The sequence below is a fragment of the Amborella trichopoda genome, chromosome 6 (genome assembly GCF_054954075.1).
Source record: "Amborella trichopoda isolate Santa Cruz 75 chromosome 6, AtrichopodaSantaCruz75HAP2 v2.0, whole genome shotgun sequence".
Lineage (NCBI taxonomy): Eukaryota > Viridiplantae > Streptophyta > Magnoliopsida > Amborellales > Amborellaceae > Amborella > Amborella trichopoda.
This window is the reverse complement of record NC_142341.1, coordinates 16,383,346-16,406,642: the sequence shown is the minus strand read 5'-3', so window position 1 is coordinate 16,406,642 and position 23,297 is coordinate 16,383,346. Positions and strand designations below refer to the sequence as shown.

The following is a 23,297-nucleotide window of genomic DNA, read 5'->3' as shown; positions in this document are numbered from 1 at the left end:
GCTAGACAGAGAAAAGAGAGAAGATGCAATCGACGCTGAGCTTCACTGACTATGCTAGACAGAGAAGAGAGAGAAAACACAGCCGGCACTGAGCTTCATTGACTGTGCGAGACAGTGGAGAGAAAGAGGACATAGTCAGTGCTGCACTTCGCCGGCTGTATTAAAAGAAGGGAATAGAGGATGGGACCTAGATGGCGCTGAGCATCGCCGACCGTGTTAGGAAAAGAAGAGAGAGAAAGAGAGATAGAGATAAGAAAAAGAGAGAAAAAGAGAGATAGGGACTAGAAGAAGAGAGAGAAAGAGAGAGGGATGAGAAGAAGAGAGAGAAAGAGAGATAGGATGAGAAAAGCGGGGAGGTGAGAGAAAGAGAAAGAAGAAGAGAGAGAAAGAGGGGAGGTGGGAGGAAGAGAAGGAAGAGGAGAGAGAAAGAGGGGAGGTAAGAAGAAGAAAAGGAAGAGGAGAGAGAAAGTTACCTTACCAAAGGGTATCGACCCTTTTCTTCTGTCTCATCTCTCTCTCCTAGACGTACCCACAAATTCAAGAAGAAATTGAAACTTTAAAGATGCTTCTGTGAAATGAACCGAATGTCCTTTACAATTTGGCTTTGCATGTTTATATAGAATTGGGCCCAAACATGGGTGGATGCTTAAAAACTACCTAAAATTGAATATAATTACAATTTAATTGAATTAAAAGAAATTCTAAAAATGAGTGCACAAGACTGTTTTGTCTTTGCCTAACACTATGTGGAATTCTAGAACAGTCATTGTTGCTGCCCGAGAACTTGTGTGATCTTTCATGACTGATCCGGGGTTGTTCCGATACCTATTTGATCGAAAGATGATTGTTTTCATGTAGGGCTCGAAATGGTGATCGTTTTGATACCAACTTTGAGCCATGAATCATGTTTTTTAGCCATGATCATGAGACTTGAAATTTGCTTAAATCTTCAAAACTTTGGATCGATAAAGTGCTCGTTCCTTGATGTCTTTTTTCATTTTCTTCGCTGAATCACACTGAGCATGCCGTCCCGATCACATTGCAACAAATGCAACTTGATTTCGTGTCCAAATGAAGATTTTGTCGTCTTGAATTTTGGGCTAGAATCATAAAAGATGGCCGGAATTTACAGCAGCTTCGACGCCTTCATGTGTGAAATCCAACCGTTCGTCATACTTGAGATTCAGACGAGAGGTAGTCACAGACCTTACGCACATAATGTAATTCGTTTCGTGTCGATCGGGTACATGAGTACCATGATTTCGTTGCCTGAGTGAGGCATGTTGCTGCTGAAGTTTTTATAATTTTCTTCACGGATCAGCAACTTCTTTCTATTTTGTCTCCTTGCTCGGGCATAGTCACGTGGCGTACTATATATCAAAATGCTCGTCTGACAAAACGAACACGCTCACCAAATTTGAGCACGATCTGATTCTGTTCAAGTGAGATATGGGCCCTGAAAGTCACTGCCCGTGATTGTAAAAATTACCACTTTAATCATGTTTTGGTGCAAGGTGGCCACACGGGGATAGTGTGCGGCCTACCCCTTTTCGATATTTTACTCATAACTCTTCGGTATTTTACGGGGTTCATTTCAAGGTGTTCGAGGCCAATTTTTCCAAAATTGTTTCTTTGTGTTCGCTGCATTAAACATGTCTGATCACGATGAAACTTGGCAGGTGGATTTTTAGAGTGCTGATGAAGATCTTGACCAGCTTTGGAGCAATTCTGAGACTGTCGAGATTTCATTGTTTTGTAGGCTTTATTGACCTGCTTCCTCTTTATTCCGCATCAGGGACCAAGGCGTTGAAAAATGTATTCAAACAGGCATCCCATGTAATAATCAAATTAATTAAAATATTGTATAATTTTTATAAATTCTTAAGGCTCAATTTAAATAATTAAATCAATCTTTTATAAATCTAAATTTGATAAATAAAATATACAGAGATCTAAAAAATTCAAATACCAATTCTAAAAATCATATATCGTTAAAAAAAACATAATTAAATTCATTCTATGGGAAAATGATTCATATGGTCTAAAAATTAAATAAATAAACATTGGGGCACTCCACCTTCAACTGTGGGCTACAGTCGACACTTGTTTTCTCAAACCACAATCCATAGATGGGCTCATTAGTTGGTCACTAAAGTCTCTGATGCGACCACATCTTATATGGCACGTAAGGGTATCTCTTTCACATGCATAAGCTTCGCAATGAAACGTGGTTTGCTTTCTCAAAATGATTTATCCCGAAAGGTGGTTAGCTTTCTCAAAACGACTATCATATATGCATATCGTGCAATCCCTTGGCTCACTCATTCGAGTAGTTCCTCAACTCACTCATTCGGGCACAACATGTCCCCGGCTCACTCATTCGGGTAGTTCCTCAACTCACTCATTCGGGCACAACATGTCCCTCGGCTCACTCATTCGGGTAGTTCCTCAACTCACTCATTCGGGCACAACATGTCCCTCGGCTCACTCATTTGGTATATGTCGTTCAGTCCCTCGGCTCACTCATTCGGGCAGTCCCTCAGCTCACTCATTCGAGCATAACTTGTCCCTCGACTCACTCATTCGGGAACTCTAACCTCATCAATTCGGCTTACTCATTCGAGAACTCCGACCTCATCCATACGGCTCACTCATTCGAGAACTTCGACCTCATCAAGGAATGACTAAAACCCTTATCGGAACTGACTGACTTAGTTCATCCATTCGGCTTATTCATACAGGAACTCCGACCTCATCAAGGGATGACTTATTAAAACTCCTATTAGATAGTTTTCTATCCCCAGATAATTTAAGTTTTTCCTAACCGATGACTTATTAAAACCCTTATTAGATAGTTTTCTATCCCCAGATAAGTATCAGCAACCAACTGGCTTAATTCTATCCCTAGATAATCAGTTCAGTATCAGCACATATAATCAATTCAGTATCAGCAAATATAATCAGTCCAGTATAAGTAAATGTTATTTGCTTAGTATGTTCCATGAAAGACTACACTCCCACTGAATTCATATTCCATTATATTTATCAGACTCTACCAAAGGTAAATAGTCTCATTATTTACAATCCCAAAGTTTTAACCCATTTCATAAGGACTTGCGGCCCCTAGGCCATCCCACATCTTTGATGTGGGATCTTTCTCGGCTTTATCAAATAGGAACTTCTCATTTACGAAACGAAAATTATGGAAACGAAAGTGGTGAATTTCACGCAGATGCTTATGAGAAGGGATTTACCGTGGTTTCCAACAGAGACCATGCACTAAAAACAACATTTCTCCTACATTTAAAGCAACAAATAAGGACTTGCGAACAATGTATTTTGAATAATTTTGAGAGCATATTTCAATTGAAGAGAGGCATTTTTCAAATGAATATAATTTTGAGAGCATATTTCAATTGAAGAGAGGCATTTTTCAAGTGTAAATTAAGAGCAAAAATGACTCTAGAAAGAAAAATTAAATACCACATCATGCAAGTGTAAATTGAGAGCAAAAATGCCTCTAGAAAGAAAAATTAAATACGATACTTTTAGAGATAACTTAAATATGACACGTCTAGAGTAATATAACAATAAATATATATATAAATTAAAATAAATAATTAGTTCTATAAATTAATTTTCATGTTAAGAAAAAAAAAGAGAAATGAGTAGGTAATACCTTTTATCTTCATGAACGCGACTAGTACTGCAGATTATAAGAATACAAAAAAGTAAAATGAAAAATTGAGATAAAGAGATCCATTTATTATAATGAGTTGCATTTTAATCTTCACTTTCACTCTACAATGAATATAATGAACAACAAATACTTAGATATGAAGCTGGTACTTAGTGTTTACATATTTTTGGTAAAATAATGAAAATCCATAATACAATACCCCTACTTTTTGTTTTTTTTTTGAAAAGCTAAAAAAATAGATTTTTACAAAATTTTAATAATTGTTTCAAAAAAATTTAAAGTTGATTTGGGCTGATCAGACTGATTCGCCGATCCAGACGGCCGATCCAAACCAGTTTTCAGGATGAACGATCTAGGTCACTAATATGGTTTTAGAAACATTGGTGCTAATTATCATATCCTGACTCAATTATGTTAAAATTTGTTCCCTTTTTATGGTCTCACTTGGCTTTATTACAATGAGTTGTATTTTAATCTTCATTTCCACTCTAAAATAAATATAATGGACAACAAATAACTAGATATGAACCGGTTCTCGACATTTACAAAATTTGGTAAAAACATAAAAACCCATAGTGCAATACCCTGTTCTTTTTCTTTTTTTGAAAAGCTAAAATGTAGATTTTAACCAAATTTTAAGGATTTTTTAAAAATGTTTTAAGGTTGATTTGGGCCGATCCGAATGTTTAGATTTTTCAGTAGGCTTTATTACAATGAGTTGTATTTTAATCTTCACTTTCACTCTAAAATCAATATAATAGACAGCAAATAATTAGATATGAACCGGTTCTGTTTACAATTTTTTTGTAAAAAAATAAAAATTTATAGTGCAATACCCCTATTTTTTTAAACTTTTTTTAAGCTAAAAGATAAATTTTTACAAAATTTTAATGATTTTTTTTAAAATATTTTAAAATTGGTTTGGGCCGATCCGACTGATTTACCGATCCAGACGGCCGATCCAAACGAGTTTTTAGGACCGACGATCTAGGTCGCTAATTTGTTCTTTTAAACATTGGTGCTAATTATCATATCTTGACTTGAATTTTGTTCCCTTTCTAGGGTTTAGATTTCTGACTAGGCTTTAATAAACCTTCTCTTTTGTCTATATCTTGATGACAATTTTGTGAATACTAACTTTGTTGTATTTGGTATTATAGGTTATATAGGCCTGGCCAGGCAAACCGTAACCGAGCTAGCCCTCATGCCTATAAAGCCGGTTCAAGTCCCGCTTGGGCCAGACTAGGCTTAAGAAGCCCTTTGCTTATAGGGCCAATTTCAGCCTCTGGGCTAAAGGGGTCTAGCTGTCGGGCCACATTTTTTAATGCTGCCCCTAGCTCTTTCATGATGACACCGGCCCTCCCCACACGTTGTTAATTTATTCTACTTTTTTTTTGTTGATTGTTAACATGATTAATATTGGGATTGCATAATATGAGACCAATTATCATTGCAACAAGGAGGTCACAATTGTCAACGACCACTAGATTTTAAATTAAATGGTTTCGGGTGCCATAAAGTTTAAAAATTTATTTTTTGAATATTGAACATGCAAAGAGTGATTGTGAGTTCTTAGTGTTAAAAGTAAATGGCCTCTTTTTAAAATAAAATTTCTTAAATTTGGTGACACACCACCGTAAACCATCTAATAGCCATTGTGACCTGCTTGTGATAAAGATAAAAGGTCTCGTGTGGCTTGATTGTGATAAAGATAAAAGGTCTCGTAGTATATAGTACCCATCAAATATTTTTTTGAATTAAGCTCACATGCATTGCATGCCGACATATTTTTTTGAATTAAGCTAAGATGCATTAGCATGTACGACATGGGGGCGAAATAGCAGGCCACTTTCCTCTTTTAGCGGCTTGCTTCAAGGAAAGGAGTAGGAAAAAACAACGCTTTGGACGGAGTCAAAACCATGTGAAACTGGAAGTCGTGTATGTTCCTATCAAAGAATTCATGTCTTGGACGCCACTCCTTATCCAAAGCACATAAAATGATGTTATGTGTGGTCGAGGAAGAACAACTCTCACTGAACAACGAATGGAGGCTGCTTTACTTATCTGTTGTTGTGTTGTTTTCATTTCATGGGTTTTTACTGTGAAAGTAGGGTATGCAATTTGGTGGAGACCAAGAGTTCTTGGAAAGCAGTTGGAGAAGCAAGGGATTAGGGGACCTCCTTACAAGCTCCTGTATGGAAATGTCAAGGAAATCAATAAGCTTAACCAAGAAGCCATTTCCAAGCCCATGGGCCATTCGCATCAGATTGTCCCTAGGATCTTCCCCTTTTTTCTTGAAACGGTTCAAAATTATGGTACCCCACCGCAACAAGCTTTTCTTTCTTCTCTCAATACATCGTTTAAGGCTGCTCTCGTTTTTTTCTTCTCTCTTCTTTTCCTTTTCCTTTTTTTTTTTTTTGAAGTGTTTGTGTGGTGAGTTAGTGGATGGTAAAATTGTGCAGGAAAGATATGCGTGACATGGTTTGGGGAGACACCAAGAGTGATAATAATGGACACAGAGCTCATCAAGGACATACTCTCCGACAAGTTTGGTCACTTCGCTAAACCACCTGTAAATCCACTAGTAATACTACTGGCACAGGGCCTTGCGCTTGCGGAAGGGGAGAAATGGGCGAGACAACGAAGGATCATTAATCCAGCTTTTCACATGGAGAAACTCAAGGTTTGTTTTTCACCTCGCTTCCCTTCTTTGCCAATACGAAACATCAACAGTACATCTTTTCTATATAGCCTTTGCAATGCAAACATGGAAAAAGTAATTTTCACCACATCACAAAAATAGTTTTTGAATGGGGATTGTATATAATGAGACGATTTATCTTTTATCCCTAAAGGTCATAATTGCTTATAACCATAAGATGTAGAACTTAATAGCTTTGATGTGTCAAAGTTTGATAAAATTTTTATGTTTCACATCTAATAATTTAAATTAATTTTGACCACCTTGTACCAAAGATAAATAATTTCATTGTATACTTTTCCTTTTGAACCCTCATACACTGAAATTATCAAGAAAAATGTCCCAGGCTCATGTGTCATCTTCCTATGTTTTTAACAGGGTATGCTACCAGAGTTTGCTCGATGTTGCAAGGAGATGGTAGAGAGATGGGAGAAGCTAGTGGGAGAGGACGGTAATTTTGAAATTGATGTCTTACCGGAGTTGCAAAATCTTACCGTGGACGTCATTTCTCGGACTGCATTTGGAAGCAGCTTCGAAGAAGGGAAGCGCATCTTTGAACTTCAACAAGAGCAGGCTGATCTATGCATCCAAGCTGTTCGTATAATTTATATTCCTGGATTCAGGTGTGCGTTAGATTGCTTATTCTTATTCATTCCTAATGCTTATGTATGTAGCCTTATAAGTAGAATCATCTCTCTCTCTCTCTCTCTAGCCTTATAAGTAGAATCATCTCTCTCTCTATATATATATATATATATATATATATATATATATATATATATATATATATATATATAGATAGATGGGGAGTGTACAATTGCTTTTCAGTAATATAATCAAGCATACCTTCAAAAACCATGCTGGGAGAACTTCTTTAATCTTAATTTTTTAATTTACGTTCAATTCAATATAACAAACAATTTAACAAAAAAAAGAAAAAGAAAAAGAAGATTTGAAAATTTACCATATAAATTATGCTTTAAACCCAATATACATAGACGGTCCATTTCATGGTACGTTAGAGGGATTCTTTTCTATCCCAATTTTTTTAGATGGTCTTAAAGATATTAAAATTAACACTTTTGGAAAAAAATGATTCGAAGTTGTTAAAGGCGTAGTTATCAATGTCGTTTAGATGGACGATCCAGAATCATTGCTAAAGAGCGACTTATAGTGACCTATTTGGTTGAATTTTCTTCTTTACTTTTTGGCATTGACTGTATTCATTATATTACATTGAAATTATAGTATAAATTGTTCAATATTAATATAATGAAACAATCTTAAAAAAAATCATGATAGGACTATTTGGCCCAATTTTCAAATACACACTTTTTTCATTCTAATAAACAATCATAAAAAAGCAAACGTTAAAGACACTCTAGAAAGTGCTTTTCTATCCTAATTAACATACACCATCCATTTTGGTGTGATGCTTAAATCTAGACCTTAGATGCAATTTTTTTCCTTTCCAAGATTTTTGATGGCTTTATTATCATTAAATGAAGAATGCCTCAAAAGAAAAAATTTATTTTAAGCTCGTGAATGTCTAGATCTTGATATTCACCAAATGGATGGTCTAGATTTATTGATAGAGAATGACTCATTTTATCAATATCTAGTATGCAAATTAAATTTTATTTTATTTAGATGATTGTTCGGATGGAGAGTGGGTGTGTAGAATTTTTTAGGGTCATAATGTTACAAAATCAAGATGCATGGACAGAAAAAAATGGATTTCAAATTCTGGAAATAGTGCATTTTGTAATGCATTTTCGGACGGTCAATTTTCAAGTTTTCGTAGATTTGTCCATCTACACTATTTTTTATTTTTTAAACTTTATAAATAAAGATGAAAATATATTTTAAGGCTATCACAATGGTTTCCAGTATTGAAATCACATTTCTCAACATTGTTTGAAGGTAGGCTCTAATTTGATTGTTTAGAACCAAGCTCTATACAAACTACACCTTATTAATAATGGCATGGTGAAATAAAATCACTCCCCATATATGCGCCTGTATGTGTCAGTGTATGTGCACATATATTCATTAATGCATCATCTATAGGATGTGTGTTATTCGTGAATGACGTCCCCTAATATTTGTGGATGAAGTCCCCTAATGTATGTTGATTGGGTATAGCATAGTTTTGATTAACCAGACTAGAGACAATGTTAATGCAAATGCAGAACTTTGAAGTGTAGCTTTAGAATCTAAAGCTTTTAAAATTAATAGGACTAAGGAAAAAGATATGAATTTGTAAGTTTAGAAATAATAGGAGTAGAAACAAGGAATTAGTTAAGATTGAAAGCTAATGCATACCTAAAAAATAATTATTTTCGATATCTTGGGTTGATAATCCTTGGCAAATGAGATATTGAGGAAGATGTTACTCATAGAATAAGAGCTAGATGGACGAACTCAAGATGTGCTTTTGAGTCTTTTGTGATCAGCGCATACAAATAAAACTGAAGGGGAAAGTTCTATAGTACAACCATAAGGCCATTCTTACTTTAAAAGAAGGAATGTTGGGCTATCAAGAAATGATAAATCTATGGAACGAGTACAGCTGAGATGAGGATCTTGAGATGAATGAATGGCAAAATAAGGAAGGATTAGAGTTCAAAACATAGATGTCAGAAATGATTGGGAACCCAAATCGTTTTAGGAAGCGGAATCGTAAAATCGTGGCTACCTAAAAGATTCTTGTTTTAAGAATTGACATCCATACAATGTGAATTGCGGGCAACGAGATTCCCAAATTTCTGGAATCGCATCTCAACCAAGATAGATTCGAAATTCATCCATATTTGGAATCGAGATTCCGTCCTCCTTGGAATCGAGATTCCCAACTCCTGAAATCAACACTCGAGGAGTCAAGATTCATTGATATGTGGAATCGACATTCCAACATCTATGGGATCGAGTTTGTTACATATGTTGAATAGAGATATTTAGAATAGTGATTTGAACATCTTTGGAATCGCATTTCTGAGGTATACGGAGATGAGATCCATGCCAGGTTGAAATGGAAAATTACATTAGTATGGAATGAATGCATTTGAACCCTACTAGGAATTGAGATTTGAATTATATGCAGTTAGAAGTCCCATACATTGAGCCTTGTCGACTTTAGAATCCATATCTGGCTCCAACTTAGGGCCCAATAATTTTAAAGTGATTGCCTTGACTATTGAACTTAGGGCCCAATAATCAACTAGGAAAATTATATTTAAAAGATATATTTCCAAATTGTAATTTTCACTTTATTATATAGACAAAATAGGATTATGTAGACAAAATAGGAGTATATATTTTTAAAAGATATGGAAGCAAGATTCCTAATTGATTGAATCGCACTTCCCTACATCTATGAACCGATGTACTCACGTTGTAGATCCTAAATTCAAAATCCTAACGAAACATGAATCATTACATGTAGAATCATGTATCATTCGACGTGGACTGAAAATTCAATCTTTGCTGGAGTCACAATCCGATGTATTTGGGAACAAATTTCTACAAATAATGGGTTAAATTCTAAAGATGTATTGAAAAGGAGATTCTTAAATTAAAGAATCGAGATTCTGTGGCTCTGGGATACGGTTTTGAAGAAGATTCCTTAACGAAATTGCCAAATCGGGTTTCCAATCCATAATTTCATGGTCGGCAAAGAGATTCCGGTAGCTATGATTCAGAATGAACAAATGTGAGCGAACTTAAGGGTAACTTCAATAGGTGATAAAATGAGGGAAAATAGACTTGGTCATGTGCAAAGTCAATTTAGAAAGGACCAGTTAGGAACGGTGATTTGAGTCAAGTGGAAGGCTCTAAAGGGTATGGGAAAGGCCCAAAAATACATGGATAGAATCAGTGTGAAAAGATATGGTGACTTATGGTCTGATTGAGGATACGGCCCTTGATAGAGCAGAATGGTAGAAAAAGATTCATGTAGCTTACCCCAAATAGTTAGAATAAGGCTCGGATGATGATGATGACTCTATGTATGTGTGTGTACATGTGTGTGCGTGTGTTTGTATACCACCTCTAGGGTCATACATGTCTCACACTAATGTCATTTGATACTAGGCACTACTCTTCATTTTTCTCTCACCACGGTGCCGTACACTTTTTATTTTATGTGTGTCTATTAATGAGAGAGGAAGGAGCTTATTTTATTTTGTTTTCAATAATGAAAAAAATTAGAAGCATCCAAAGAACCCTTAAGCCCCCTCCTTCCTGAGCCTACTGCAAAACAGAGTGTAGCTGCTCTTAGAGGAGCATAGCCACCACTCTTGCTCCAATTTTATCTGTAGTGTCTACTACTAAGGAGGAGAAGAAGACAAAATGGGGCTTGACAACTCTACAAAATGCATGGTTTACTTTCTTTTCTTTATTTGGAACATTTGGCTCACGAGTCGTTTTTAGGTTTGTGCCCACAGAAAAAAACATGCGAAGAAAGAAGATACACAAAAAGGTTAGGGGCATCATCCAAGAACTCATCCAAAAGAAAGAGACGGAAATCAAAAGTGGGACTCTTTATAACCATGACTTGCTGGGATTATTATTAGAATCAAACAACACCAATGATAACAAAAGTAAACTGACACTGGATGATGTTATAGAGGAGTGTAAACTCTTCTACTTTGCTGGACAAGAGACCACATCTACACTATTGACTTGGACAATGGTGGTGTTGTCGATGCATCCCACGTGGCAGCAGAGGGCGAGAGATGAGGTTATGCAAGTCATTGGATCACAATACACTTATTTGCCAACACTTGAACAATTGTCTCACCTTAAAATTGTAAGTACCCCAAACCTCCAATTTCTTTTGGTTTTATTTCATCTGGAAAGCTAGATCCTTTCACTTTTTTGCTCAAGATAATGGTTGGGTGGCCTACTTTATTTTCCATATTAAAGTAGAGACAAGAACTCTAATATATATATAAATAGTTCGAGTTTTCCAATTCCAAACAAATATCATATTAAAACTGATACAAAATAGGCTCATCAAATATATCAATTTGCATGCCATGATTGTATTAAAAAAATATGAATTCCAAATTGAAGGCAAAAAAATGAATTAAAGCATTTCCCCTTATTATGAAAATAAAGCATAAGAAAATCGTATTTTTTGAATGCAAAACATGGAAACCATCTCTAAACAAGGCTTACATCCCACCTTTCAATCAAGAATTATAAGGCTACCCTAGCCTATTAACGACATTCTAATGTGGTCGAGGTGAAATTTCGATCATATCCTGCAGTATATATACTGCTGGTCTTTCTTTATATATGTTAATTAACATCTATAATAAGTCTCTACTTGATATAAATTCCCTAACATTGTCCCATAAGTGATATAAAGAAAAGTGAAAATTGCATGAGTATGGAAAAATATTATATGCTCATGGAGTACTTTTAGCACTGTGAATTTTCGGGCTATGACCTGCACAACCTATGACTAACTACAAAGAAATCTTCAATTTTGTACCTTGAAAGTACATGAAAAAATCATGCTCAAGTCTTCAATTTGCACCGTGAAAAATGCATTAAAAAAAAGAGAGAAATCCAATCCAATTGTTGGACATGTAGAATAGCTAGAAAAAATTGGCTTTACTCAAATAGCATGTAGGAAATTTGATTTTGTTAAAAGCAAATGGAATATGAGAGGAGGCACACCATACGTCAAGGAGATTTAGGTTTATTTCTTAATTTTAATAAGGAAACAAAAAAACTAGATGCTAGGCACTCTTTTGGTGGAGATTAGCTCTCAACATGACAATGACAGTAACACCACCTATTTTGTAGAAGAAACGTCTAATCAAAAGAACATCCATGCACTGAACAAAACAAACCTACTATATTGATATGCACAAACATATTATTCTATTAGATAAACATCAAATTTGAGAGATGCTATGGTCTTAAGATCAATATCAAATTCAAAAGATGCTACAATCAGAGGCCATAAAAGAGATATTAAGATGTACCTCAAGAGCCTCTTACAATTCCATGCTTGTATGCATTTGTCCCTTTGGGAGCATCCAACAATGTTGGGAAAATATAATTCCTCTCTACTATATTGATATGCACAAACATTTATTAGTCTTTGAGCTCTTTCATGAATTTGGCTTTTGTAGTATACATTTCCCACGAGTTCTCAAAACTTTTTTCTAATTAAGAAACCTTGAGATCTTTTTTAGTGACTATAAAACTCTTCTTCCAAAATGTTTTTGAAAAACATTTTCCAAAAATCATTCAACCTTTCAAAAGAAATTCCATGACTTTGTTTTTTGCAAGCAGATGTACCCATTGGGCAAAAATAGGTTCGACCAATAATTATTTTTCTGCAGTACGAAAAGCAAGCATGGTGTCGTCATGGACACAGAGTCTTTATCCAAACTGCAGCATGAGCTTTCCTGCTGTGCATTTCTTTCTTTCAAGGCATCACCAACTATGAGAATGGTTGATTTTCCTCCTTCCTCTTTCCTCTTCTTCATGCCCTCGATGATATTTTTGTCTTCTTGGAATGCCTTTACATTTTGTCCAACTCAATTTTTCAAATACTTCTTTAAAAAACAGTACTCATGAGCCCATTTTTATTCCTTTCTTTTTCAAAATAATCCATATAACTTACATAAATTTTTTAAGGACTTCATGCTAATTCAAAAAAAAAAAGAGAAGTGGAATTATTTTACTCAAATTATGAAAATTTCCTTGACTAGTCAAATTGTTAACTCTGATATTGCTTTTGGAAACTTTTACTTTGCTTTGATAACACACGTGGCATTTTAATGGGAAGTGATTTCATAGAACGGTTGTATAGTAATATAATGAAACAATTTTTAAAAATCTGGTTAAGGCCATTTGTTTGACTCCAATATTTAAATTTACACTCTTTTCATTCCAATAAACTATTTAAAGAAAATAAAATTTGAAAACACCACCAAGAAAGTATCTTTTAGCCCAAGTAACAAACATTGTCCAATATCATTAAACGAACAATGTTAAAAAAGAATACAATGATTTTGAATTCATAAAGAGAGCGTGAGTATAAATTTCATTATATTACTGGTGACATGAAATCACTTCCCCAATTTTAATATGTTCAAACATATAGATTATGGGCGGAGGAAAAGGCACACAATATCTCATGGAGCTTTCGGTGTTTAATATGTCCCAAATGGCAAAGAAAGAAATTGGGAGCCAGGGCACCACTTTCGGGAGAGTTTAGCTCTCAACACGAGTGTCATGACTCGTCCAAGTCCACTAGGACTCGAGCAAGACCGAGTTCCCCGAGTTTCATGTACTACTTGGGGATATAAAAATTTAACAAAAGAAGTAAATTTAGAAATTGTTTTGTGATCTTTTTATATATGATTCTTTTACAATCTTTTTGTATTTGGAAAAGATTGGTGCATGTTTTTTTTTTCCTAATCACTATTTTTATATTTTCATCAGTTTTTTGGAGATTTTGACGTATCTCAAACTGTAAATCGGCATTTTCAAATGTATTTTTCAATATTTTTTAGCTTGTTTTAAATTTTTAAAGGTATTTAGATTCAATTTACTTTTACTACATATTTTTTATTTTTTAAAATTTTCAATGTTGTAAATTTCATTTTTAGGGCCAAAAGGTCACTCGGCCGAGTCCCGAGGGCCAATGGGTCCCAGCACGATGTTCGACACAATGAAGACAATTCCCTACTATTTGGGGGAGGAAAGATCCCTTCAAAATTATATTCATGCATTAAGATACTATCAGATCATCATCAAAATTGAGAGAGGCTATGTCCACAACTTATAGGAGAGAATGGAGATTTACCTCATAGGCTCTTTACAATTCCACACATACTCTATGATTTTCTACTTCCTTTCACCTTGCAATTTCTAAACATAGCAACTCTATTTATAGAGGCTTTTCTATAATTTTTTACACAAACAATTAATGGATTCAACCTATTTCCATAGCACTTCTTCTTTTCTTGCCCCTTCAAGAATAATCTTTCCTCTCTCCAAAATTATATTTGTAGGGAGAACGGCCCCACTCTTGGCTATTCTCTCTTCATAGTCTCCGTGTGGCCTAAAAAGGTACTGCGGTTGTAATCCTTTCATGTTAAAGTATTTGATTTTCTTCTATATGGCAACCCTCATAAGGACAGATGAATTTTGTAGGTAAACATGATCCTGAATGAGGTTCTCAGGCTTTACCCACCAGGGCCCCTTCTTCTCCGGCAAACCTACAAAAGGATAAGTCTTCGAGGCATAGATTTCCCTGCTGGTGTTGAGCTCGCCCTACCTGTAATCATGATCCACCATGACAGAGAACTTTGGGGCGATGATGCAGATGAGTTCCAACCTACCCGGTTCTCCGACGGAGTTTCAAAAGCATCTAAACACCCATTTGCTTTCTTCCCCTTTGGAGGGGGACCTAGAATCTGCATTGGACAAAACTTTGCCTTAATCGAGGCCAAGATGGTTCTCGCCATGGTGCTGATGAAATTCTCTTTCCATCTATCACCATTATATACACACGCCCCATGCCAGCAGCTTACTTTACAACCACAACATGGAGCTCCCATCATATTACATAAACTCTGAGTTTATGTCACATACTAGCCATGCATAATTTTCATATGTTAAGTTTATGATTCCCCTTTTTTAATGGTGTGATTGAGGAACCGGCCTCCCATTTTTCAGCTTTAGACAAATCAAGTTCTAAGTGTGTTTTAATTAGAGATTCAAGTGATATAACTATTTAATTAGAGATTCAAGTGATATAACTATGTATTAATATCGTAACTTGTGATGAGTAACGTTTTCAGGGAGAAATAAAATCAAAGGGTCATGTGATCCATCGCATATTGACTTGAGATTGTCATGTCACTCTGACTCAAGATTGTAATGTCACTCTTCATGTTTACATGAACCGGAAAGGTACATAATTTACTTTTTGATATATATATATATATATATATATATATATATATATATATATATTATAGAGAGAGAGAGAGAGATTTTTGTCGATTGAGTACCTTGTTATATAACTTTTAGGGCAGAAAGATAGAATTTCTTAAATTCTGAGTTACATAGGGCCTCATATCTTTAGGGTTCCCGTGAACCTTTAGGCTTGCGAAATCGGGAATCCTAAACACCGGGATTCTACTTAAGATAGTGTACATGATTGTCTAAATGCGAAGTAGATAAATATAACTATAAATCGAGTACAGAAAATAAAACAAACATAAAAAGCAGACTACAAAATTACACGATTTACGTGGTTCACCCCGTTGGGTTACAAATAATACTTATCTCTAAACATTGTTAAAAGACTATCATCGAACTTCCCTTCTAAAGCCGATCTTCGAACCGAGCAACACCGTCGATTAACATCTTATTTTCCACCATAATACCACTATCGGAAAGATAACATTGAGAGCAACATATGTATTTTCTCTTTCTAGAAGTGGAAGTTAACCAACCCAAAACTCATTGGAATATGACCCCTCTCTCAGAAGCCATGTCTCTCTCTTGAGACTCATCTCCATACAAGAGATCCATTCCTATAATCCCCAAAGGGGTCAACCTTAAGAGCAACATAGAGATTTTTTCTTTCTATAAATGGAAGTTAACCAATCCAAAACTCATGGGAATACTGCCCCTCTCTCAGAGGTTGTCTCTCTCTTGGAGACTTATCTCCATACTGGAGATCTATTCCCATATCCCCAAAGGGATAACCCTCAAATGATTGGTATTATGTCCTCCTTCACTCTCTCATAAAGATTTTACTTTCTTACTTCCCAAGAAAGTCAAAATTTTATTTTCCACAATATCCTAATATTTAGAAGAAAATATGGGTATGGTGATTTAGCTATCACCAAACCCAACAATCTCCACCTTGATAGGAAAATCACCATAATTGCTTCGACAACATTCATTGAATAAATTTCTTGATTTCTTCATACTTGCCTCCATTGTAGAATTTTCACAAACACTTTGCCTTCATATTTCTCCACCTCAAACCATGAATATTTCTTGATTTCTTCTCACTTGCCTCCATTGGGAATTTTCACATACACTTTGCTTTCATATTTATTCACCTCAAACCATGTATGCATAAAACTTTGTCATTCCTCCTTTTCTTAGTACAAACATTAGCCTCGTGCACACCTTTTTCTTTGATACAAATTGTAGGGATCTCATGAACCCCTAGCTTGTAGAACCGGGAATTCCAAATACCGGGATCCCAACCAAGATCATGTACATGATTGGCTAAATACGAAGTAGATAAATACAACTATAAATCGAGTGCGAGAAATAAAGCAAACATAAAAAGCATACTACAACAACACACGATTTACGTGGTTCACCCCGTAAGGCTACATCCACAGCCTCGACAACTAAAAACCCACTATCATAATGAATATTACAATTATGGGTTATAAGAAATAATATGTATCTCTAAACATCGGTAAAAGACCATCACTGATCTTCCCTTCTAAACCAGCTCTCCAGACCGAGCAATACCGTCGATCAACATCATCTTTTCCACCTCAATATCGCTATTAGAAAGATAACCTTGTGAATAACATAGAGATTTCCTGTCTCTAGAAGTGGAAGTTAACCAACCCAAAACTCATGGGAATACTATCCCTCTCAAAGAGGTCATGTCTCTCTATTGGAGACTCATCTCCACACTAGAGATCCATTCCCATAGTGGAAGTTAACCAGGCCAAAATTCATGGGAATACCGTCCATTTCTTAGAGGCTCCCTTGGAGACTCATCTCTATATTGGAGATCCATTCCCATAATCCTCAAAGGGGTGACCATCAAATGATGGGTATTATGTCCTCCTTCACTCTTTTAAAAAGACATCACTTTTTTGCTTCTTAAAAAAGTCAATTTTTTATTTTCTATAATACCCTACTCATTAGAAAAAAATATGGGTTTGGTGATATAGCTATCACCAAACCCAACAATATCTTAGTTTACCAATTGCACAACAAAAATGTTGTTGATTTTACTTTGGGAAATGCTTTTCATCTTGTGTAGAATGTCAATCATTAAAAGGTAAAGTATTGTCCTGGTCAAAAATTTTATAGAATCAACTCACTCATGATTTTCACCTTTAGACCAAACAAGCTCTTGGCTTTTTCACTCGTAGATTTCTAGATACGAGAGTTATTTAATTACAGGAAATAGCTATGTTGCATTAGAATTTTAGGGATTAAAAAAACATTTGGTCCCCAATGTCCACCATTGCACATTTGTTTAGTTGTGTCAAATTTATTTCTAGCTGACGTAAAAGGGAAAGGATCATAATGTACTTTTAGAGTAGGTTTTGAGGTGGAATGTTAAAAGAATAATGAAGGTCGTGACGTGCCTTTTATCTCAATTTACCAAATTAAAGTCAAGTTGAGAATTGGAGTTTACTCGTGAAAATTAATTTACCTCCATTGAAAATTGAGAATATCAACAAAGGCGAAGTATTATTTAAGGTGTTGAATCCATACAAAATAACTAAGCAGGTCAAATGATCTCAATTAATATAAGATATTATTTTTTTTATTTTAATTTTATTTAGTTACTTTTTTAAAATAACAAATAAATTTTTTTTTTTTAATTGCCTTTGTTCAGAGTTAGAAATAAAAAGCGCACTCTTTAGGTCTTAATGAGGAACAATTTGAGGTATTTATGTTACTTGATAAGTGTAAGAAACTTAGGTAGAAATGACAAAAATGTCCCTAGTTGTTCATCATTGCTAAGTGAACTATTTGAAACTAATAATGATTAAGTGGACTAATGTTTCTGTAAATGCTAAAGGGCAATATGAGATAATTTATTGTCATTACTTTTGCGCATTTAAAGGATTGTGTGGCGCCACTTGGACCACATATAGTAGTTTCACCATATCAGCCTTGTTTTGTGTGATATTTCTCTCAATCTTTGTAAGGTTATTTTGATACCTATCTCTCTCATGTTTTGATCCCCATTAATTGAATTAAAGTGATCATATGCTTTCCTTATTGGATTGATCTGCTTGAGTTATTATTATCGCCTGTGCCTTAGACAATGAGATAAATTAAGTTCTTAAAAGATCCGCTTGTGACTCGAGCACAAGGGATTCGACATATGGCTTGCCCCCATGTTTGCTTGCATGCTTATTAAATGTATTTATAATGATTGAATGATTCATGATTGGAGGATTTGATGCTATATGAAAAATATGATTATTCTTATAACATTGTAGTATATGCTTTATTGTCATGTTGTTTTACCCATGCAAGTTAAAATCATATTTGCTTATCATGATCAAGTATATAGTGAATGTATAATTTTGTGGTATTTGATGAGGATGAAGATTGAAGAAGAAGTGAACATGTAATTTTTTAAAGAATAAGGAATTTTAGGTATATGTCATGTAATGCATTGTAGAGACAAGCACTATGAGCACTTGGACATTGTATTGAGTTTATTTGTATTTTGTGTAAGGGACATATAAAGGGACCTATTGATTATTATTATTATTATTAAAGATTACATAAGCCAAGTTTGTGGGTTGAAATTTATGTATTATGGTTTTGTATTGAAAGATTCATGTAATTAAAACCCTATAGTTTCAAATAATCGAATTTTTTAAGTTGTGTTTCTAGCCCCTTAGATTTATACCACCAACAAGAGCACCTTAGAGAGAGATAGGGGAGAGCCTTTGAGGGGCTTAGTGAGCCTTTGGAGAATCCGGGTCCCATGGCAAGCACTTCCCGAGCATCCGAGGGATGTAAGCTGTCTTGATCCCTTTTCTGTCTTTTTTGTAGGATTTTTCATGCTTTTATATGCTTTTACATAGTTTTCATGCTGTTCCATATTTCTTTATGCTTCTTTGATTAAAAAGGGGGATCTTCTAGGGCACTTCTTGGTTGGGCTTGACCCACTAGTATAACTACCTCTTAATACTCCGGGGTGACGGGCTAGCCAAGAACCTTTTACACTGACATATCTCCATTTTTAGGGGAGTTACAGCAAAAATTTTGTAAGCATTGGTCAATGTCACGTCTTTTATGAAATCCATAATATGACACGAACTTTCGTTTGAATTCTTGTAGGTGATGTCCCTGACATTGGAAATCTTCCTACGCCTGAGGAAGTGGGGACCGATACTTATATCGGAGTTGTTCTTGCGAGATGCCAATAGCTTAAGCATATTTCCCCGGCTTGTGAGATAGAGTGGCTTTTAAGTGTCACTTTCATGGGTGAAAGTGCCCGCTTCCATCTTTCTGAGACCAAGGACGGAGGGTCCGTCATGGAGGGTGATGGTGTGCCCATGTTTTATTTCATTCACCGCAACTATGTTCTTGTGTGGACCTCCCCACTCTTGGGAAGAGGATGATGAAGGGTAAAGGCCTGGTTTGGTCTCCCCATGGCCTTAAGTTTGAAGGTGAGCACCAATACCTTAGGGTATACAGTTTTTGGACGTTTAATTTCTTACATCATCATGAGGATTGCCTTAAATCATGCTCTTTGCTCTCAGCCTACCAGTGCTCGACGGGTTATTAGAGTTATGTGAGTAACTCCTGGCTCTTTGATCATGGGGAGGCACGGTTCTCCCTTCTCAACCTCCATTTCACAGGTGGTTTGCTCATGTTGGGAGAGATTTATGACGAGTTTGTACCTAGTTATGGGGTGATTTTGGCGACTATCTGGTGAATAGAAAAACACCACCTCTCAGGCTTCGCGAACTATTTGAGGTCTACTAACTTTTCAGCTCAGAGGAAGATTACAGCCATGTGACCTTCATAAAGTGGCAATCTTTCATCCGTGGGACCTGTAAGGATGAGGGGGAGCTGGACTACAGTGTCATTGGTGGCAAGGCCTTTTCCAATGTGAAGGCCTTAGAAAGACTGCATGTATTTTGTAGCCTACCTGGTCTTATCCTTTTGCAATTTTTTTCTCCCTGGGTCGAAGGGCGTCAGTATGCCCTAGCTCAGCTAGTTTTGTAGAGCATATACCAGGGCTTGGGGGCGATTGCTCGTGGGAAGCTGATGAAGCTTGCAAATGGGCGTGAATCGACTGAAGAGGAGGAGGCTATTCCGGGTCAATTCAGGACCGCGTTCCCAGTCCGTTATGTTTGCAGGTGGTTGTCAGCTTACTTCCCTTGGCCATGGGATAAATGTGTGATTGTAGTAGTTTCAAGCCTTCAGTTCAGTAGGATTGTTGGAAAGAAGGTCGTTTTCCACAGTCCCGGCCAAGCACGAAGCCTTTTTGGTGGTGACTCTTTCTTTACACGTGCAGTACCCTTCCCCATTGGTGGTCCTAAAGACCTGGCTTCCTCAAATGCCTTTGGTGAGGTACCTGATGGAGCCATTACTGAGACTCGTGAGTTGATGTACCTTCTCAGTGTAAGGGGGTTGCATCTTACCCTTTCGCATGATCAGTGATAGGAAGATTCAAGCTTATTATCCTCATCGATTCACACACCAACATGGCCTTAATTAGAGGTGCTCATATCCCATGCGTTTCGAAAAGCGATATGGGAGAACATGGGGCTTCAAGGGTAGGAATGCTTTCGGTGACTAGACCTGACTTGGGCCCATGTATGGGTCCCAAAAATTAGACCTGGTAGGTTGGGTTTGGGTCCATGTAGACCCGACTCGAACCCGACCTGAATAGTGTTAATATTTAAATTATATATATATATATATTATCGCATGCTTTTCGAAAAGCAATATGGGAGACCATGGGACATGAAGGGTAGGGACGCCCTTGGTGACTAGACCTGACTTGGGCCCATGTATGGGTCCAAAAGTTACACCTGGTTGGTTGGGTTTGCGTCCATGTAGACCTGACTCGAACCCGACCTGAATAGTGTTAATATTTAAATTATATATATATTATCCCATGCTTTTCGAAAAGCAATATGGGAGAACATGGGCCATGAAGGGTAGGGACGCCTTGATGACTAGACCTGACTTGGGCCCATGTATGGCTCCAAAAATTAGACCTAGCAAGTTGGGTCCGGATTTAGGTCCATGTAGACCCAACTAGAACCTGACTTAAATAAATAGTATTATATATATATATATATATATATATATATATGTATTATTTTTTTTTTTTCTTTTTCTTTTATTTTTCTTTTTTTCTTTTTTCCTTTTCTTCTTTGTTTCTCTCTTTTGTTTTTTTTTTTTTTCTCATTTTTTCTCCTTTTTCTTTTCTCTCTAATTTTTTTTTCTTTTTTGATAGGATTGAAACACTAGATCTTTGGCTTCATTCCTAAAAGAAAAGTGAAAGAAAAGAAAAAAAGAATTTCAAAACAATTCAAAAAGAAAATATACAAAAAAAAAACAAGAAAAAAAAAATATTATTTTTTTAAAAAAACATTTAAGAAAAACTACAAAATGATGGATTAAAAATAGATTTTAAAAATCTTACTAGCCAAAACACTTTTGAATTTTTACAAAAATTAGAAAATTGGAAGAAAACAGAGGTTTTTTAATCTTAGTGGTAATTTAAATTGTAGTATCAAAGAATAACACGGGCTAAGCTCAACTTTTGGCCACCGTGTCTAGTCATAAGATTTAGCGTGTATCTAATTTCACTCCTAACAATTGTACATGCTCGTGTTCCTTGGCGCACCAAATCGTATTTTCTTTTTTAGTCCCACATCAAAGTTTTACTATATGTTTCTAACATATAAATTGTATCTCTTTGATATTAACAATTATCCCAACAAGGACATACTACGGAAAAAAAAACAAGAAAAGAAATTTTTTTTTTTTTTCCTCTTTTATTTTATTTTACCTTTTCTTCTATCTTTTCTCTTTTTTTTTTTTTTGTCCATTTTTCTCATTGTATATCCATTTTCTTTTCTCTCTATTTTTTATTTATTTTTTGATAGGATTGAAACACTAGACCATTAGATTCAATTTTAAAAGAAAAGTGAAAGACAAGAAAAAAAAGAATTTCAAAACAATTCAAAAAGAAAATATCAAAGAAAAAGGCAAGAAATAAAAAATAATTTTTTTTAAAAAAAGTTTAAGAAAACCACAAAAATGATGTAATAAAAATAGATTTTAAAATATTTCTTTCCATAACAGTTCTGAATTTTTATCAAAATAAGAAAATTAGAAGAAAATAGAGCTAGTTTATAATCTTAGTGTTAGTATCAAAGAATAATACGGGCTAAGCTCAACTTTTGGCCACCCTGTGTAGTCATAAGCTTTAGCCCATATCTAATTTCATTGCTAACAATTGTAAATGCTCACGTGCCTTTGCCGCACCAAAAAGTATTTCTGTTTTAGTCCCACATTGAAATTTTACTATATGTTTCTAACATATAAATTGTATCACTTCGATAATTACAATTGTTCCAACAAGGGCATACGAGGGGAAAAAAAAAAAAACCATAAGAAAATTTATTTTTGTTTTCTTTCCTTTGTTTCTTTGTTATTTTTTTTTCCGTTTTTTATTTTTTCTACTTTTTTTTTTTTTTTCTTTTCATTTGTCTCATTTTTTCTCCTTTTTCTTTTCTCTCTATTTTTTTTTCTTTTCTGATAGAATTGAAATACTAGATCTTTGGCTTTATTCCAAAAAGAAAAGTGAAAGAAAAGAAAAAAAGAATTTCAAAATAATTCAAAAATAAATATCCAAAAAAAACGAAAAGAAATAAATAGTTAACTTTTTTTAAAAAAAACAAGTTTAAAAAAACCACCAAAATTATGTAATAAAAATAAATTTTAAAAATGTTACTTTCCATAACACTATTGAATTTTTTCCAAATTAAGAAAATTGGAAGAAAATAGTTGTATTTCTTAATCTTAATGCTAATCTTAATTTTAGCATCAAAGAATAATATTGGGTAAGCTCAATGTTTGGCCTCCCTATGT

At 35.1% G+C, this 23,297-nt stretch overlaps 1 protein-coding gene and 1 long non-coding RNA gene across 6 annotated transcripts; both read left to right on the top strand.

Annotated features, from left to right (window-relative positions):
* Positions 1-5,725: 5,725 nt before the first annotated feature.
* LOC18425984 (cytochrome P450 CYP72A616) lies at positions 5,726-15,283 on the top strand. 5 transcript variants are annotated; one of them, XM_088869837.1, is made up of 5 exons: positions 5,726-6,015; positions 6,163-6,383; positions 6,780-7,024; positions 10,833-11,211; positions 14,615-15,283. In XM_088869837.1, the coding sequence occupies exons 1-5, from the start codon at positions 5,745-5,747 to the stop codon at positions 14,696-14,698; spliced, it is 1,200 nt and encodes a 399-aa protein (XP_088725963.1). In that variant the 5' UTR covers positions 5,726-5,744; the 3' UTR covers positions 14,699-15,283. The 5 variants fall into 5 exon arrangements, with proteins under 5 accessions (XP_088725963.1, XP_006830579.3, XP_088725964.1 ...); XM_006830516.4 differs by having other exon boundaries at positions 14,586-15,283; XM_088869838.1 differs by having other exon boundaries at positions 14,573-15,283.
* Positions 15,284-19,003: 3,720 nt separating this feature from the next.
* Positions 19,004-21,120, top strand: LOC148781636 (uncharacterized). Its single transcript, XR_016057842.1, has 2 exons — positions 19,004-19,849; positions 19,943-21,120. It is a non-coding gene; the product is annotated as an uncharacterized LOC148781636 (long non-coding RNA).
* The last annotated feature ends 2,177 nt before the right edge of the window (positions 21,121-23,297 follow it).